The following is a 21577-nucleotide window of genomic DNA, read 5'->3' as shown; positions in this document are numbered from 1 at the left end:
CTCTCGTCACCATTGCGAAATTTATTACAACCATTATTATACCACACATTTGTGAATGATTCCGTATTGATATCATGAGCTGTCTCAACAGCTTTTTAGCCTAGTTGGAACTGGGCCGAAAAAATCGTGCGGATTTCAATTTTGTCCATGCTGTCGAAAAGCCCGCAAAAAACGAATGCAGAGATTGCGAACGTCAACGAATAACACGATTCGATAGAGCGAATGACGGGCTTAAAAATGAGTTATAACATGCCAATATATATGAAAGAATTAATTCGGAATTCATTTATAAAACCAACAAATGTGAGAAAACGATATAGTTTTTACACCAACCTAATATATCGCCAAACTGGAAGTGACGAATGCTTAAATTAAGGGTAGTAAATCGAAAAGAGTGGATGACTTCCGAAGATATAGGCAAAAAGGCGACCCGCCCCTGTAGAAAAGTGTCCAGTGTAGGGTAAAGACATTAATGTTTTAAGCCAATTTGTTTCGATATTTGTCGTCCGAAGTGTCCAGCTTCAAAATGATACTGATCTCGTGAAAATCCGTCGCCTCTGTCGTAAGTTTTTAGCATACATACATACATACATACATACATACATACATACATACATTTAAACAGACAGGTGAGATTTATATCACAGATTTTCTTAACACTTCGGGCGTGCGCATCTTCTCTTAGCGTAAGGGCGATAGTTTCATAGCCTCCCCAAATCCGTTACGAAAGTAAATAATAACAAAACTTACACACCAGCTTCTTTTCGATACGGGTCCACCATTGTACGGAGTTAATTATATTTTGACGCATGCGCAGATCAGGACGTTCTGAAAATGGATCACTACTTAAAAGATGTCAGTTGAGAGCTTATCAAATTACACAACGCGCTTACATTTTCTTTTTTTTTTTTTTGCTAACGTCGTCTCGGTTACGCATGCGCCTACCAAATCATCTCCTATCCTATAGAGAATGTTCACGGGGTAGTGTCATATTTTCTCACATTTTTTCCTCATATTATTTATTTAGATTTTTATTATTATTTTTACTTTTTATTCATTTAAACATAATCCGGTAAAACTTACTGGTTTCTATACCTGTATTTACTGCAAGTATGATTCAGAGTGCCATTCTCAAATTGGTTAAGCGTATTATACGACTGGGATGTGCCCGATCGTATAATACGCTTAAACATGATATTTTAATTTATGCAGATTGCATATATATTATTATAAAATCGAGCCTCTATTGATTATTATATATTATGTGGAATAATTTACCCGGTGGACTAATTCACACAAAAAAAATTAAAAATATAAATAATAATAATAATTTTTTTCATTAAATTCCGTTTGTGTTTGTTTACAATATCGCGTCAGCTGATATTTGGGCTTGATGATCTTTAAAGTAGTCTTTCTTCTCTCATAGACAAAAATGATGAATGTTTACCGGAGTATATGTTGCGTTAGTTTACACCAAGTTTACACTGTTGTAGCGTAAAATATCCTCTAGTATATTTTTTTAAAATCTATAAGAGAAGAAAACTATTTTAAAATCAATTTTTTTTTTTCGATTTTCGACATTTATCGGATGAATTTCTGTACAAAAAATATCTAAGAACGCTGTCAGACATGTAAATGACCTTGTGGTAAAATTTGCAAAATGTAGGTTCAGCTGTTTCGGAACCTATGAGGAAAGAAGTCACACACACAGAGTGACTTTTATATGATATGATTATTTTCAAAATATTTCGGTGGTCTTGGATATGACCTTAAACTATATCCAGTAGTGAGGCCACAGCTTGCGGGCTTTGGGGAGTGTGGAGCCACCCTTTAATTACCATTGCTCCCAGGTCCACTCTGAACCGGAGTGCTAGTACCTGTTAGGGTCCCAACTATGGGTTAGATAGAAACCGACTTGAAAACAACAAAAATATTCTATTAAAAAATTGTTCTTCAAGATATTTGGATTCAGCATTCGAAAAGGGTTGATATGCCGTCAAACAAAAACAACCAAACCAAACCAAACCAAGAAAAATATTTCGGCCGATGTAACTAATGACCTTCTCTAATGTATCTTTTAATATATGAAGCTCTTTACGTGCATTAAGGAAACGATTTATGTACATGTAGGTATGAGATGAGAGATTCGTGTTTCAAATCTTACAGGTAGGTTTTAAAAAATACAATTCGTAGATTGGGAATCAGTCTTTCATTATCAACGTTAAATAATCTGCAATTTTTAAAAAACTCCTTTTATTTGAAGTTACGAAAAAATAAATCCTTTTATTTCAAGTAACGAAAAAATAAATCCTTTTATTTCAAGTTACGAAAAAATAAATCATTTTATTTCAAGTTACGAAAAAATAAATCCTTTAATTTCAAGTTACGAAAAAATAAATCCTTTTATTTCAAGTAACGAAAAAATAAATCCTTTAATTTCAAGTTACGAAAAAATAAATCCTTTTATTTCAAGTAACGAAAAAATAAATCCTTTAATTTCAAGTTACGAAAAAATAAATCCTTTTATTTCAAGTAACGAAAAAATAAATCCTTTAATTTCAAGTTACGAAAAAATAAATCCTTTTATTTCAAGTTACGAAAAAATAAATCCTTTAATTTCAAGTTACAACAAAATGACGTTAGAAACAAATGTTCCAACATTTTACCGATTCGTCAACAAACCCATCAAACAACATAAATGTTACCGCTTTCATTATCGATTATAAAATCAAACGGAAAATCAATTTTTTCTTACTTTCTTTATTCGTTTATATATATATATATATATATATATATATATATATATATATATATATATATATATATATATATATATATATATTGGACCAGTTGCCTGGAGAGAAGAGAAAGGGATTATCGGAAAGGAAAGAGTACAGGTAGAGAAAGAAAGGGGAGAGATAGAGAGACATTTTACAGGAAAGTTGTTCAGTCTTTTTTACATGGAGGACACCACTTATCAAGACCTGGAAGGCACTTGGCGATAAAGGTTATTGCCTGTACAGTAATCAATGGGATAGTATTGTAGTAATCGTTAGTATTGGAGATTTAATAAAGTGACTTACTTAAGGGGACGGTTCATCAGGAATTTGTTTATGTTGGACTTGAAGACATCCAAGTTGTAGTCAGGTCGGAAACAGGCAAACGGAAGAGAGTTCAACTGTCGTGCACTTCTAAGAAAGAAGCTCTGCTCATGGAATCTACGTTTTGATTTTGGCACAGATAAAGAGTGGGGAAAATTAATGACAGGAGGAAATACGGGGAGTTGATTGCCTTCGCCGCATGGAGTAGAATAAGCTGCCAAGTTCTTGGCAAATAGTTTGGCCTTGTCTGATGCTGACGAGATGACCTCAGGTCCATTGATGATGGTTGGGATAGAACGCACGCTTCTGTTTAGGATTCTGTTTGCTATTTGCCAAAACTGGTGGGAACCAAGCCGCTGGTCAGTTACTTTGGATTTAACGGACTGAGCATATAGCTCTCTTGCATTTTTTGGTTAGCACTTGTGTTCCAGTATCGACGTCATCTCTTTTTCTGCTCTCCTTTCTATGATTTCGAATGTATGGTGAGAGATGAGCAAACGTGTTTTTTTTTTTGTTTAGTTTTTTAGCGGTAAAAATAAAGGAAGAGGGATGTTGCTCGATTCGCTTTCTTCTTCATCTTGTCTCTTCCTTTCCTTTCCCCTTCTCAAATTTTGACGCGTTGTTCTCCTCCACGTGTACTGATTCCTAACAGTTAGTGCCCATGAGGTCGGATCTATGTTGGGTAAGTTCAGGGCGCGGTTAGCTAGCCCTTATAGAGCACTAGCATGGATACCCGATATTGCCTGGCATTAAATGATGATCAACGAACTTCCATGTTTTTATCGCAATCCTAATCGATGAAATACCCATTTTTCAATCTACGCAATTAATTGATTGCTGAATTTGGGGTCGGGGTGTACCTGGAACAAATTCCACATGCCTCCCCGTACTGACTTAGTCTACAATATATTGCGCCGGAGAGAATCTTCTGTTGATTTTATAAAATAACTTTATATATTTATATATATATATATATATGTATGCATATATGTATGTATATATGTATGTATGTATATATGTATGTATATATATATGTATGTATATATGTATGTATGGATATATGTATGTATATATATATATGTATATATATATGTATGTATGCATGTATATATATGTATATATATATATATATATATATATATATAACTACTGCATTTACTCACATAAAATTAATATACGAAAGTATAAATTTAGGCGTAAACTTAAAGTATTTACTTCAAAAGTGCTCAATACGTATGTAGAGCTAGTTAGTAAGTTAGAAAATATATATGGCGATTAAGCTACACTGAATATTCCGCGTTTCATCCACTCTAGGACTCTTCAGGCTTATGCGCGAATTTTATGATTGTCTGTCGTTTTTATATACGCACCTTCTATTAAGATTTTAGTTAGCCAATCAGATTTCTAGTATCCACCGCGCGCTTCCTATCAGCCAATGAACATGCACTTACCGGAAAAGGCCTATTTGACCTCTTGTTGACCTGTTCCTTTGTGTGTCCTCTATTTCGTCTGGATATCTAGTTTCTTGACCTGTTTTAAATCTAGGTCAGTTTTATATAAATATATGTATATATATATATATATATATATATATATATATATATATATATATATGATAATTTATGTACATTCATGTTTATTTAATTTATTTATTTGTTCGTTTTCTATTGTTTTTGTTAGTTTTAAAATCATTTTGTATCGCTATCCTAAAGAAAGTTTTTATCCTGTGAACACAGTTGTTCGCTATTCCTCTTTTACAGCTTAATAAGCAAATAAATAAATTAAGTAAACATGAATATACATAAACTATCACAGACACACACACACACACACACACACACACACACATATATATATATATATATATATATACATATATATGTATATAAACTGACATAAAACCTAACCTAGATTTAAAACAGGTCAAGAAACTAGATATCCATGCTAAATAGAGAACACACAAAGGAACAAGTAAACCAGAGGTCAAATAGGCCTTTTTTCCGGTAAGTGCTGATAGGAAGGGTGCGGTGGATACTAGAAAGCTGATTGACTAAATAAAATCTCAATAGAAGGTGCGTATATAAAAACGACAGACAACCACAAAATTTGCGCATAAGCCTTGGGTGGATGAAACGCGGAATATTCAGTGTAGCTTAATCGCCATATATATTTTATAACTTACTTACTATATATATGTATATATATATATATATACATATATATACATATATACATACATATATATATATACATACATATATATATACATACATATATATATGCATACATATATATACATACATACATATATATACATATATATATATATACATACATATATATACATACATATATCTATATATACATACATATATATATATATATATATATATACATACATATATATACATAAAAAGCATCATGGTTCAGTTTGGCTCTAAACGAAAATATTCATTTTGAATGCGCCTATGTAATATCAAAGAACTTACTGTTGATTTTATATGGGTGTCCTTACTGGGTTTTTTTTTTTTTTTAGGGTACAATGGTTTGAATTTACGTTTAAATTAAAACATCAATTATCATGGTGCAATTATGCTTTAAAAAGAACCATTCATTTCTTACGCACGTTAGTTATATCAAAGTACCTACTATTGATTTTATATATCGAGCCTTTCGGAGTGTATTGTAATAAAACTTCTGAAAGGCTCTTGTGATGTTAGGTTGTATAAGGTGTTAACTTCGGAAAAATCGCGTGTTTCTTTATTTAATCGGATTATTTCGAATATTGATTATCGATTCTTATCTAAGACATTCTGATGCACAAAACGGGCTACAAACACTGCCAGACGCATGAAGTACCTTGGTGACAAATTTTATAAATCGGTCAGGCGTTTTCGAATTCATAGGAAACGAACTCACATACACAGGCACACACGCAGACGGACAAAGTTCCTTTTATATAATAGTAGAAATAGACATTTTGGGTACTGGGCTCTACATGGTCTTGTTTCGCTGATTGGGAGCTTGTGTACGTGGCCTTGCTAGGAAACACGGTGGTGGATTATGGTCGGCTCCACGCTGATCACTGAGTCGATGCAAAAGATGTTACGTACACTTATTTTATCCGTCATATTTTATTATCCATTCCACCGGGCAGTGCTGGATCACCTTTCTAGTTATTAATTTTGAATTAAATAACAGATAGGCTGCGATTACATCGTTGGAGATTTCATTTTATGTTCGAATTCGATTGGATTTGAATATTTCTTCGCATCTGTGTCGCTGCACGTGGGAAAACCGGCCACAAAGCGCCACTTCAAAAATGTCTTAGATATTGCAAAAATTCTTCCCTACTTCGAAATAATCGATGGGAACGATTATTAGGAAACGAATAACGATCGATACGGGCAACATTTCCTTAATAACATAATCATGATCAATTTTTAATAAGTTGCGAATGATTTTTATGGTCTCGTTTTTAATTTCGTCAGAATTTCAGGTCAGAACATTTCTCCTGTTAGAATCTACAGAAAATATAATACACAGACAAATACACACACACACACACACACACACACACACACACACACACACACACACACGTGCACATATATATGTACTAGCAACCTACCCAGCGTTTCCCGGCGTTTCCCAGTCGTTAAATACGCATAATTATTTTATTTTAATAATACAGAAACTGAGATGTGTGTATGCGAGTAGTACGTTTGTTTTTTAACAATTAACTTCTTGGAAGTCAAAAAAAAAAACTCAAACTGAGATCCATAGGACCTTTTTTATGCATATAAAAATTATATATATATATATATATATATATATATATATATATATATATATATATGTTCTGTAAAAAATGGGCACCTTAAAGCATACCATTGCGTGTAATGGAGCAAAGATTTGCTATCATTTTCGTAAATGCATCTGGATACTAGGGCAACGTTCCAACACTGCGCGTTTTGCTACTAAAACGTCAATGCCAAAGCAACGTACATATATATATATATATATATATATATATATATATATATATATATATATATATATAACCCCCGCCTCCAGGAATAGGGTCAGATTACCTGAACTTCTGCAAGTCTATCAGATGTGAAATCTGAAACGTTTGCGATGCATAGCAGTTGATGTAGAGGTCGATGGAACAAAAGCCGGTGAGCTATTGATTAAACTCAGGTAGGAAAGGTAATTTACGCCGCTATCACGTGCTGAACAGGAACTGTAATTTTAAGCCGATCCAATCTAAACATTTTTACCTGCTACCCACCATCGCCCCGGCTGGAAATCTCAGAATAATGGATAGTTTCATCAATCCATAAGAAAGTGGCAACCGGTTCAATTTTGGTGTTAGTCGTTTTGCCAAAAGATTTGGATTTTTCTTCAGTTAGTTCATGGGATGAAGTATCGATTTTTTCTCTATAATGAAAATTCAAAATCTAACTTCGAAATATAATTATTAATTATGTGCATGCTTTGATGGTGTCATATGATGCAGGCCACGCCCCCGAATGTTCCCATCTTACGTGGTTCTCTAGTGTAGGTGTTCCGTGAGGGAAAGTGGCGTCTTTCTGCTTATATCATATTTACGGTATATCAGCCCTTTTGGGGAGTTTTATAAAATAAAAGCAGAACGTACCTCCTTATATTTTCTTTATATATCTTGACGTGTCGACTTCCCTTGAACAAAAGCTCATAACATTTCTCTGAACAATTGGAATCTTATTCGTTTCACAGTCGAATGTCCCGTCCTTGTTCTCTTCATATCCTTAGAAGGGGGAGGTGAATTTCTCTACTGATCCATCTTCCATACATCACTACTCCACACTTCCACGAGAAGTCTCTCAGAATAGCTGACGGCTGTGTCTCTCGGACTCAGGCCGTCAACTCTTAACTCGAAGTGAATTCTAACTGACTGACTAAAAATTCCCATGTGCGTTTCTATATATTTTAGGGGTAGAGGAGAGATATGGGCCCCTACATCACTGACTGGCATTATGCACTCAAAGCTGTTCCAGTATTAACGCCGAGTCAATTAGTTTGATTTGGTTTGACCCCTTTATCCCGTCTGCACTAGAATGGCTGTTTAACCTCTGTCGGCTTGCTCTTCATTAATTATTGGGTGACGACACATTTTTAGAGTCCCTATATTAATGTTTTGGAGCGCTCTATAGAGAAACTCATAAACATACATTTTAGACTTCTAGTGACATTTTTAACTCTTATGTGTTTCCTAAATTATTATTATTATTATTATTATTATTATTATTATTATTATTATTATTATTATTATTATTATTATTATTATAAGCTCACATGGAGCTTTCACACAACTCAACAACCGGTCTGATTGGAAACCTGTGGTGTTCTCTGGAAGATGACTGACAACAAGTCTCCCCAGACGTCCCGCTCTTTCCACCTCCTTCGATAGCATTTGCAAATGAATTTGCGTCATCGCAACAGCCATTTACCATTGATTCCTCGCTGGCAGTGGTCATTGGTTTATACTGGAATTCGAGCGGAACTAAACCTCCCCAAGGTTCCAGTTTTCTTCGCGATTGTCCAGTGGGGGTCTGATCAGCGCTCTCTCCTCGGGTTTTCCATCCTCCTTGACCCTTCTCGGCTCTTTAGTATCACTTTTTTATTGGGGAAACGGTGATGAGACAATGGGATGTGTGACAGCGGTGTATTATTATTATTATTATTATTATTATTATTATTATTATTATTATCATTATTATTATTATTATCTCTAAATATAACGTCTTCCTGTGTTGGTTATATTAAGGTTAGAACCATTTTATATAGCCTTATACTTCGTCTATTCGTTTACACAGATATAGAATCAAACTCCCATCTGTCTACTTATTTACAAAATGCACTTTGTCTCTATATGTATGTGAACCTGTGCGTGTGAGTTCGTTTCCTATAGACTACGAAACGTCTGAGCCGACTGCTTTCTTAACCACACAAATCTACTTTGTGTTTCTGGGAGTGTTCTTAGATAGTTTTTTTCACCGCCAAGTGCATTTGAGAAGATTTACTACTACACAAGCAAAAAGGCCTAGAGTATAAAAGCAACAGTAAGTTCTTTTTTAAAAAAAAATCAAGGGACGCATTCGAAAACAATTTAACCAGGATACTTGAGTTTTGCAGTTGGAAATGTTATTCAAGTCATTATATAAAAATGATTTTATAAAATCCACAGTAGGTTCTCTACAGTGCAATATACATTATATTATAGACTAAGCTACTGCAGGGAAGGGGAAATGTGAAGCTTCCCTTTCGTACACTGCGGAAGGTCCCTAACCAAGCTGGCAATCAATCGATTTGATTAAAATATAGGCGGTTTAATCGATTTCAATTACAATAATTGTAGATGGGCGGAAAATGTGTTGATGCTCATTCAATCTCGGATAACCTCGGGTCTCCCTGATCTCTCTCTCCCTCTATCTCTTTCTCTCTCTCTCTCTCTCTTTGTCAATCTCTCTCTCTGTCAATCTCTCTCTCTCTCTCTCTCTCTCTCTCTCTATATATATATATATATATATATATATATATATATATATATATATTGTGTACAGAAAGTTGTTAGTTGAGACATATCATTGGTACCGTCGGTTTCAAGCCCGATAATAAGGCCCGTTTAAGGTATCCTTATCAAGCTCTCTTCAGCCAATATTCGTCTCCATATTCGTATATATATATTGTTTTAACAAAACTTCAGTATTCGTATATATACATTGTTTTATCAAAATCACGACAACAAAGGTTAGATTGATAGTAACAAGTGTATTTTCATTGTTCCTTACAATGGTTTCGCGACTATTATAACAAAAACAAACGGAAAACTGAAAAAAAAAATCATCCGAAGGAAGAAATGTAGGTGAACTTTTTATCACATAGTTTTCCTTAAAAGGAAAATAGATTCCATATTTTTTATTAAAAAAAAGTGGTTTTCTCAATGTCTGATGAGAGGCTGTTCTTGTAAATATTTTCAAACGATATGAGGTTTGAAATTGTCCAAATGGTTCCGGAACATTTGTAATGAAAAATGAAAATACACTCTTTGTTGCTATCAATACAATCGTTGCTGTCTTGATTTTGTGAAAACAATATATGAATGCTCGATTACAAAAACTGATAATTTTGAAGCTTACAAATTAAGTCAGATTATAGTGACTTAAAATCTATTGGAATATGAACGATTACCGAATTCTCAATTACATAAACATAATAGGATTCAGGATATTATAAATAAGACATATATATATATATATATATATATATATATATATATATATATATATATATATATATAGTTGCATTGTTACCATGGTCCTGGATATGACCTTAAACTATATCCAGTGATGAGACCCAAGCTTGCAAGCTTTGGGGAGTGTGGAGCCACCCTTTATTTGCCATTGCTCCCAGGTCCACTCTGACCCGTAGTGGTAGTACCTGTTAGGGTCCCAACTATGGGTTGAATAGAAATCGACTTGAAAAAAGCAAATATATTCTATTAAAAAGGTTTTCTTCAAAATCTTTGGATTCGGCATTAAATAACATCAAAAGGGTTGATATGCCGTAAAACAAAAACAACCAACCATTATTAACATTATATTCGTCCAAAATATACCTGTAATGCATTTGCATTTTTAATTCAACCAGAGCTCTAATCAGTGCTCAAAACAAGAAAAAGTTGCCTCCGCATAAGGATAATTTTCTTGCCGACAGTTCGTACATTTATAATTTGTATGGGTCACAACGACCTCAAATTGCAACATGGCCGTTACGCTCGAACTGTGTTCGTTACAGTTCAAATATCTCTTGGACCCCCAAGCCGTCTAGCACAGTCAAAAATAAACAAACAAACAAGAATAAGTTTATACAACACCCCCTTTTTATTACATAAGTCGGTTATTACCGCTGTCTTTCTATCTCCGTCCCGAGGCCAGCTTTAATAATCTCTCTCTGCGATGTCACACGCGGGCCGTAGACAACCATTTCTCGTCTTCGATTGTACACGTCTATTACTTTCCAACACCACTTTTTCTTCTCCTGACCACGAGGTGTCCTTTCTTTTTATTTTTTTTCTTTTCGCGCCAGCTCGCGAACACATCCTAATTTGCACATGTGCATTTTCTTGGCTATTGCTGCTAATATCCTCGCAAGCCAGCTATCTTACAGCTACTGCTGATATTTCCCACGCCCTTATGCGCACTTTCTTACATGATATGCCACTCAGAAGATACACAATTCGGCTTCATAGATTCGAATACGCCATAAAGATTAAAGCACAATTATTTTGAATAAACACACTAACCTTAAATATTAATATTTACGGTGCTTCATCATATGTGTAAAGGCGTAACATACTTTGTGCTAATTGTGTTGTAATAGTCTTTCTTCGACTGCATGAAAATATGTGTGTGTGTATCACAAGTAAAACCATCTTGTTTTTATTTAAGAATGAAAACTTATCATTAAAGAAAATAGAGGCTGGAAGGATAAAGTTGTCACCCTAAAGAAAACAACATTACAAATTTATTTTCAAACTTTTATAGTAAAACCCGATTCAGTAAACTCGTTTATGTAGTACAGCTGACATTTGTTTAATGTAGCTGTCTTTAGCCTCAATCACTACCTCGTTTTGGGTCTGGAACTGGGAGCATGCCTTTTCCACAAACGCCGGGGCAGCTTGGCGGATGGAGGCGGTCAAGCTGGCTTTGGTGTTGTGGGCGATAATGTTGATTACGTATTATCAAACGAAGTAGTCAAGGTACAACGTCGTAGCACTCTTTCTACAGCCAAGCCTTGGTCTCTTTAGACTTGTGGATCGGCGTCGAGCCATGCTGCTGCACTTAGGGTCTGCCAGCGGCTACCCGATTGCAAGAGGAGATCACCACACTCTTCAGCACATCCAAGTACACTTTGGTGTTGATTTTCAGGCCGACTTCGAAGAACTAAGGTGGCAGTATGTGGCTCTCACTTGAGACCACACCAAAGACAATACCCGTGATCGAAAACTTCGTTGAGCTGTGCCCTCAAGCGTTGAAACCCCCGGGTTTGAATTTTAAGGGTGCTGGCATATGGTCCTGTATTCATAACTTTGATCGGTAGAGAGCATGCGTGTACAGCGGTGCATCTCCGATCTCGGTCACTGAACATTGTGTCATTTTCAGACATAATATAAGGCTCGTATTGCTCTTGTGATTTGTACACAACTTGCAAACTAGTAGATGGCTTGTAAGAAAAAAAGAACACCGCTTGTTATAAAACAGAAATGGAATCATGTCATCTTTACTAAGGCAAAAATGTTATTGTTCCACCGTGTATATTAAATTGCTAATTTTCATAGAAATGATTTCAGAATAAATTTGAGAATGTAAAAGCTTAAAAGTTCAATTGAGACCAAAACGTGATGCGTGACAATTGCTTTCACATAAGTTAGATAAATTCAATACGAAAGTAAATCCTTTACTGCACAATGCTGGCTTTGGGCTTTTGTCATGCAAATAGTTTTGACAGCAATAAGAGGAAAGGAATAATAGTCAATCCTTTTGTAATTTATATTAAACATCGACATAAACATATAAATATATATATATATATATATATGACTTACTTGTAGTTTCATCAAATATATACAAACATATATAAACAAAATATAATATAATATATAAATATATATATACATAATATAATATAGATATACATAACACTGGTCAACGAATTTTTATTTTTTTTCTTTGGCAGACCATCTAGGAGTGTTTTCTGGGGTTTTGAAGGTCGCTGATTACGAATATAACATTAGTTTTGCCAGATTGGCTCTATTTTAGAAGATACTGATAGCCCCAAATAAGTCTAAACTGCTAAAATTCTCCCTGAAATACTTCAATATAGAAGCAGTAAATAATAATTTTCTGATATTGAATCATTATAATGATTATGTATATATTGAAGTATTTCAGGGAGAATTTTTATATAATTATTTATATAGGGAGAATTTTTATATAATTATATACTGTAATTACTTAATAACATGTTCCATAAATATAGTTGCAGTATAAATTAAACAGCAAAATGAGTTCCAGAGAGAAAATGAGTTCTTCTAGAAGATGTTGCAGATATAAACCGGATGTCTTTTGTTACATCTGTGGACAGTATATGATGGCACAACAAAAGAGGAATATTACAGACTTTGTCAAGAGGGCGTACAAAGCATACTTCGATATGATACTTGGTGACCAAGACAAGTCTTGGGTCCCACATATGGTGTGCAAAACCTGTGTAGAAAGTCTCCGCGGTTGGACCAACGGTAAGCTGAAGTTGAAGTTTGCTGTACCAATGGTGTGGAGAGAGCCCAACAATCATTTTGATGACTGCTACTTCTGTCTCAATGACATGACGGGGTTTAACAATCACAAGAAAGCAAATTGGCAGTATCCGAGCCTGGATTCTGCTATCCGTCCTGTTGCGCACTCTGAGGATCTACCTGTGCCTGTTTTCACCAGTTTGCCTGAAATCGATGAAACCGAAGAGATTCCAGCTGATCTTTCAATATCAAGTGATGATAGCTGTAGTGACTATGAAGAACCCTCAAATGGCCCTCAGCTTTTCAATCAATCTGAACTTAATGACCTAGTGCGAGACCTTTGTTTGTCGAAGGAGCAGTCTGAAGTTCTTGCATCACGACTCCAAGAGAAAAACATTCTTGATTCTGGCACAAAAGTAACATACTATAGGACAAGGGAAGGCAGCTTGCTTCGTTTCTTTTCTAAAGAAGACGACCTGGTCTTTTGTAATGACGTTTCTGCACTTCTTAACTGCATGGGGATCTCATCATATGACCCAGCAGATTGGCGTCTCTTCATAGATAGCTCGAAAGCAAGTCTAAAAATTGTACTTTTGCACAATGGCAATAAGTTTGCTCCTGTACCAATTGGCCATTCTACCAAGATGAAAGAAGAGTATGATGCTATCAAATTTGTTCTTGAAAAGCTGAATTACAACACTCATAAATGGCTGATTTGTGTGGATTTGAAAATGGTGAATTTTCTGCTTGGTCAGCAAAGTGGGTACACAAAGTATCCCTGCTTTCTTTGTTTGTGGGATAGCAGAGCAAGAATCCAGCAGAAGGGAGAACTGGCCAGAACGAGAAAGTCTCGAAGTCGGCACAGCCAACGTCATCAATGAGCCTTTGGTACCCAGGGATAGAATCATCTTCCCTCCATTGCACATAAAACTAGGGCTCATGAAGCAGTTTGTTAAGGCGTTGAACAAGGATGGGGATTGCTTCAAGTACATATGCAGGCAATTTCCAGGTCTTTCCATCGAAAAAGCTAAAGGTAGCATCTTCGATGGACCTCAGATTCGAACGCTCATGAGGGATTCTGACTTCACTAATCATATGAACACGGTTGAGTTAAATGCTTGGGTGTCCTTCACAGATGTAGTGACAAACTTTTTGGGAAATCACAAAGCTGACAATTACAAGCAATTGGTCTGTAAGATGCTTACTGCATACGGAAAACTAGGGGCAAATATGAGCATTAAAGTTCATTTCTTGTTTAGCCACCCCGACAGATTTCCTGGTAATCTTGGTGATTACAGTGAGGAGCAGGGAGAGAGATTCCATCAAGACATCAAAACAATGGAAGAGAGGTATCAAGGCAAATGGGATGAGCACATGATGGCAGACTACTGCTGGAACCTTTTGAGAGACTGCCCAAAAGTTGCTCACAAGCGAAAATCGTATAAACGTCAATTTTAGTTTTGTGAATAAAATATTGTTTTGTGTGTTCATTTTAACTAAGAATTTAGTGTATAATGCTTTGCATTAATTTATGATATATAACTGATTATGTAAATGTTTTTTTTTACTTGGAGAATTAAAATTCAGCAAATTTTTAGCAAATTTTTTGTATATCCTCGAAATCTATGAAAAGTGTTCAGTTATAGGATAAATGAAATGATGTTATATCTAACTTAACTTGTTAGATTGAGATTTTACACTGTCTTTGTGGTTTAAGATTATCATAAAAATCAATATCTGACATTTATGCACTATTTAGCCGTTTTTTTGTACGTTTAGCTATGGTCGCGAATGGGTGATTTTAGACAAACGACCCCCCTGTGATATCTCACAAACTAGAGCCAATTTGAAAAAACTAATGTCAGATTCGGATTCAGCGCCCTTGAAAACCCCAGAAACCAGTCTTACTTTGCCTGCCAAAAATATTGTGTTGACCAGTGTAATAGATCTATTATATAGATATGCATAATATAATGTGATATAATATAATATTATATATATATATATATATATATATATTTAAGAAACTCGTTTTTTTATCGTTGAGCACTTTCAGTTGAATTAAGTCGATCAATTTAGCTCATATGCATAGATCATCGTATAACGATTAGATCACTCTGCCTGATGTAAAAAAAAAACATTAAAAAAATATAATGTTTAAATTCAACGTTCTTTCACGTTAATAGTAGCCGAATGGATATGTTCTTTGCTAATCAAGCCAGAGATGGCTTGTGTTGCCGGGTTCGAATCTATCGACTGGTGTTAATCGTGGCACCCTGTATTGATGATTCCCGAAAGGATGACACGCTAGTGTCTGGAGGTATTTAATTATTATAGTAAAACTATATATATATATATATATATATATATATATATATATATATATATATATAATTACAGTGCATTTATTGGATTAAATTTTTAGAGGAAATATCCGTTTCTGCGAATTTACCTACAATCGATATGTAATCGTTTTAGAAATTTTAAACAATTAAGTATGTACGTCTGATCTATATAAATAAAATAGTAGATCTGTATGTGTATCTGTCTTTCTGTGTGTTAATATGTGACCGAGAAACTCTGAAACTACTGGTCACATAACCCTGACATTAATATGAATTATACACATGGTTTATAACAAGCAAAAATCATTGTTTCAACAGAAGAATAATGTGTAATTTAATATGTTTTGACAAGTTCAAATTCAAATTGTTCATTTCAACTTGTCCAGATATCTTAGTCCTTTTTGCGCATGACCAAATTCAATTAATTTCTTCAATAATAATAATAATAATGCATTTCTTAAGTATCTTTCGAGTGCTGCATCGTTAGAACACGCTCCTGGAGTGCTAAATGTCTTGGTGTTAATTCTAGCTGATTACATCGTGGTCATTTTTAAACTTTTAATATACTAGCAGTTCAGTCCGATGTTGCCCGGATGTTTGAAGGTGTATGTTGGGGAAAAAAAAAACGGTAATTTTTTTTTACATTCTGACCCCTATTGTAACCCGTTAACATTTATTGTTTTGGACTCAAATCAAATTATGAAGTTAGATCCATGTCCAAGGAACCTATATCTAAAATTCCAAGTGTTTAGACCCAAAATTGGTGGAGGAGTTGGGTAGAGTTCTCAAAGGTCAAATCGTTTAACTTTGACTCCTTAACAGCCAAATTTTTAGCCGCAAACGGATTACAAAGATTTTCCCAAATCTCAGTACCCTGTATATCAAATTTCGAGTCTGTAGACTGAAGATTGAGTTATTGCATAGGAAAATGTACACACACACACACACATTCATTTTATATATATAATAGATAAAATACAATTTGATACTCAATATAGAGTTGACTCTGAAATAATAAATACGAAATTTATATTACTCAAAACATATATTAGCACATTTACGATCTGGCAAGAACGCCCCCCCCCACACACACACTATTAGCTTAAAAGAAACATTTTAGAGTACAAAACACTTGTTTAAACATTTGAATTAAACAACATGCATTTGCGAGAATTACACATTTAGTTCAATGGAATTGTTCTTTCTCCCTGTTAAAACACCATCGAGTATTTCTAAGGTTAGAAATTTATTTCGAACGAAATATCATGCATTAAGATCCTTTGGGGGGCGATTATAATGTTTGCGCGAGAAATATTGCTGAACAAAGAAATTTGTCAGATGTTTGGCTTCAGATTTAAATAGAAAACGACAAAAAGTGAAAAATAACACTTGGAAAAGATTCTTACTTCTGCAAAAGCGAGTTTCATTTTTTACTTTGTAGTATTCTTTGTTTATATCAAGAAACGCGGACTAAATAAACCAAACGTTAAGTAATGTTTCCCGTGCACTCTATAGACTTTAAAAAGCGGCTTTATAGCAATATCTCTCTCTCTCTCCATATATATATATATATATATATATATATATATATATATATATATATATATATATATATATATATATATATATATATATATATATATATAATAATAGATACATATATATATATTTATGTATATATATATATATATATATATATAATAATAGATACATATATATATATTTATGTATATATATATATATATATATATATATATATATAATAATAGATACATATATATATATTTATGTATATATATATATATATATATAATAATAGATACATATATATATATATTTATGTATATATATATATATATATATATATATATAATAATAGATACATATATATATATTTATGTATATATATATATATATATATATATATAATAATAGATACATATATATATATTTATGTATATATATATATATATTTATAGAATAATAGATACATATATATATATTTATGTATATATATATATATATATATTTATAGATTAATAGATACATATATATATATTTATGTATATATATATTTATAGATTAATAGATACTTATACATAAATATATATATTTATGTATATATATATATTTATAGATTAATAGATACACATATATATGTGTATATATATGTGTATGTATGTGTATATATTTTTGTATATGTATATATTTATGGATATGTATATTTATATATATATATATATATATTTATATATATATGTATATATGTGTATATATATGTATATATACGTATATATGTATATATATGAGTACATATATATATGTATATATATATATATGTATATATGCGTGTTTATATAAAAAGTCATTCGATAAAATGCTTTGTTCGTTTGTTTTTTTTAATTTTGTTTTATCTTCGTCTTATTGTGCCTTTGCATTGTATGTAAGATTCGATATTATGTATATGATGTAAATTATGGCAATTGTATTCCAACTTGATGGAGAGATGAAAAAAAGGCAAATAAGAATTATATATTCATCAACGTTTCGTCTTTATTTCAAGATTTACCTAGAATGATTGATTTGATATTGTACTAGTTTTTTTTTTCAAATCAATCATCTCGAGAAAGTTTTTTTAAATAAAGATGAAACGTTTATGAGCATATAATTTTGGTTTGCCCTTTTTCATCTCTCTCTCTCTCTCTCTCTCATATATATATATATATATATATATATATATATATATATATATATATATGCGTGTTCCTTTGTGTGCATAAAATGTATAACCGCGCTTAAACCGCTTGCATTAAAATTGCTTACTTTTCTTCTGTTTGTGCGGTATAAATGTTCATGAATTTTATTACTTTGCTTTGTTTATATTGTTCTTATAAAAAAAAGTATTATGGTTATTTTCCGATCCTTTGATACAACGGGGGCGCCTACAAAATACCACGATTTCCTTTGGCTCGAAAGCATAGATAAACCTTTATACTTAACTGTTTCCCGCTTAAACGCTAATCCAAAACGATCATTATTATGCTCCATGCGTGCTTCCGTGACCCAAAGTAAACAATTAGTATTTGATTGACCCCAGTTGTATTAAAGGATTATTGTTTGTTTCCACTTGGCTTCATTTTCTATCATAACCTTTAACCTCTGACCTATGCTTGCTTGTCTCAACTTTTCTGTCCTGTTCTATTTGTCGTCCTGCCCTCCACGCACTCTGCCTTTTGTCAACCCAACAAACCCGCCTTGCTGCCTACCTACAAAAAAAACCGTCCTGCTATTCGCCATCGCAGAAAAAAATGGGTAAAGACGGGAAAGGCTTAATGAAAAGTACGGACTCTGGGAGCGACGTGAGTAACCTTTTAAACGCAAAAAGAAACAAATGATTCGATTATTTATTTTTTTTTCACACAAAAGAAATAAAGACACATATGTATATAGAATGATAGAACAAAAAAAAAAAGAGGTAAAATTAATGATTTTTTTTTTTTTTTTTGTGTGCCAACGCGTTTCTCTCTTCTGTGATTATGTATTTATTTAGAACTAGCAGGACCTGTGGAAATTCCACAGCGGCATCTCCCATATGTAATATATTGCTGCTGCGCATTTTGTGGATGTTTAGCTTAAAAGGTCTCCCCGCGATATTATTGTATCCCTTTTGTTTAAACTGTAAAAATATTTATCTAAGTAATCTGTTTAATGTAGTGTAAGAATATGTCTGGTTGTTACAGTTTACCCCCAATCTCCTTCAAGGAATATTTGACATATTTCCATTGCATGGACGTCCAGCGATAATAGAAACCCCACGATACCATTGTGCTCTCCTTAGACAGATAAGATACTACCCTTGTATATTAGCCAGAAGATCAAGAGTGTATATTTTACTTTCACGTATGGCCCAAAAGCGACATCTTTTTATAGATAAGATACTTTTGAATAGAACACAAATAGTTTTGATTTGTTTATATATTGTTTTTAAAATCCTTATATCTTTACATGTGTTTAGTAGAATATACTTTGAAAATGAACCACCGCTGTTTTGTCTACATATGTGTCGGCAGTACTCTGCTATGTGTAAAACTCTCAAGGCTACAACCGTTTGGAAACGTGACGTTAACTTGTAGTAACCATGAGCGATGGCGACAAATACCTGGAGAAGTATTTGAAAACTTTCAGAAGTTTCCGTATGTCACACATAGCTGCGAACTGCCTTCAGCCTTGGGTAGTACACGCTCCTGTTGGATTTTCAGAATACGTCTTCCCAGTGTGCCATTTTACGAGAACCTGTCGAGAAGAAACGCGTTGGTACCAAAATGATTCCTTTTTTTTCTATATTCTACCATGCTTTGTTTCTCAGAAATTAATGTATAAATTCTTTTCTTCACGTGTGTATGTGTATGTATTTATAGTTTGACCAGTATAATATTATCTGTTATTCACGTATGCTTCAAAAAACAAATCTTTAAAAAATATGATTACACAAAACATTTATAAATAGTTCATTTGTATTTTGCTGGTAATGAGGACAATAACGTTTTGATGATTATAAATAAAGAATGACAATTTTTGACTATTCTACATTTTTCTCTTATGGATGCTATATAGTCGTCTTTCTGGTTTCTAGAATTAGTGTTTTGTTTGCCAAACTAGTGTCTGAATATGGTTAAATTTGTGTTCATTTTTGTATTAACTGCACATCCTCATTAATCGTTCTCAGTGTATCGAACATATACCATAATACTTAGTTCGCTGAACCTTATTATATTATAGTATTAAATAACGACATATGTTCTTAAATTCTACACGCAGGAATGACCCGTGACGTAATGGATAACGTAATAATAAATTTAATTCTAAATGGCACTCTTCTGGGGGTTAAATGTTCAATCCGCAGTGTGGGCGATATTCAGAATACAATTGTGAATTACTTAAGATTCTATCAGGTCATCATTTATGGAACGGGTGTATGCTACCCCTGTGAATTAAATAAAGGGTTCCGTTTGGAACTCTATGCACATTCTCAAGTTCATTAAATAGATTCTCAAATTCAATAAAAAGATTCTCAAATTCAATAAAAAGATTCTTAAATTACAATAAAAACATTCTCAAATTCAATGAAAAAACGATTCTCAAATTCAATAAAAAAACGATTCTCAAATTCAATAAAAAGATTCTTAAAATCAATAAAAAGATTCTCAGAATCAATAAAAAGATTTTCAAATTCAATAAAAAGATTTTCGAGTTCGACAAGATACACCTGAAGAAGGTCGAAGGAAACATCGGTCGAAAAGTTGTGAGAATAATATCCAAAATCTAATTATCATATAATAATTTCCTCTTCTCCGCGTCTATACTTCGATTGAGTATCGATTTTCTTTAATAATATATATATATATATATATATATATATATATATATATATATATATATATATATATATATATATATATATATATATATATATATATAGCAAAAATATTTATGATATCTTTACCTGTCAGGCAAGATAATGCCATATTTACAAATCTATAATATATAAAGGTTTCGAATTATTCGAGATTTTCGGACTCCTGTTCTTATCTTAAGGGTTACTCACACAACATTTTGGTCTATGTAACCACCGACTGCCTCCGAACCCGGGAATCTTTTCGTCGGGCTCGCGAATCTGCTCGGAATTTCGAATGGAATCCTTTATTTAATCCACCGACGTAGCATGCTCTCGTTCTGTCTATGATGGCCGGATAGAAATTTAACGTTATTTGCAAATCCATTCTGAATAT

General features: G+C 33.1%; 1 protein-coding gene across 9 annotated transcripts in view; it reads left to right on the top strand.

The window, feature by feature from the left end:
* LOC145261213 (voltage-gated inwardly rectifying potassium channel KCNH7-like) overlaps positions 1-21577 on the top strand; it is a 1042998-nt gene that overhangs the window by 220168 nt on the left and 801253 nt on the right. For 5 of the 9 annotated variants that reach the window (XM_080119557.1, XM_080119564.1, XM_080119558.1 and 2 more), the window contains exon 3: positions 19091-19147. The exons of the other annotated variants lie outside the window; for them this stretch is intronic. In XM_080119557.1, coding sequence (XP_079975683.1) covers positions 19091-19147 — 57 coding nt within the window. The remainder of the gene's footprint in view (positions 1-19090; positions 19148-21577) is intronic. 9 annotated transcript variants of the gene reach the window in all.

The sequence above is a fragment of the Euprymna scolopes genome, chromosome 37 (assembly GCF_053919585.1).
Source record: "Euprymna scolopes isolate OS-2025 chromosome 37, ASM5391958v1, whole genome shotgun sequence".
Classification (NCBI taxonomy): Eukaryota; Metazoa; Mollusca; class Cephalopoda; order Sepiida; family Sepiolidae; genus Euprymna; species Euprymna scolopes.
This window is presented reverse-complemented; position numbering and strand designations above follow the sequence as displayed.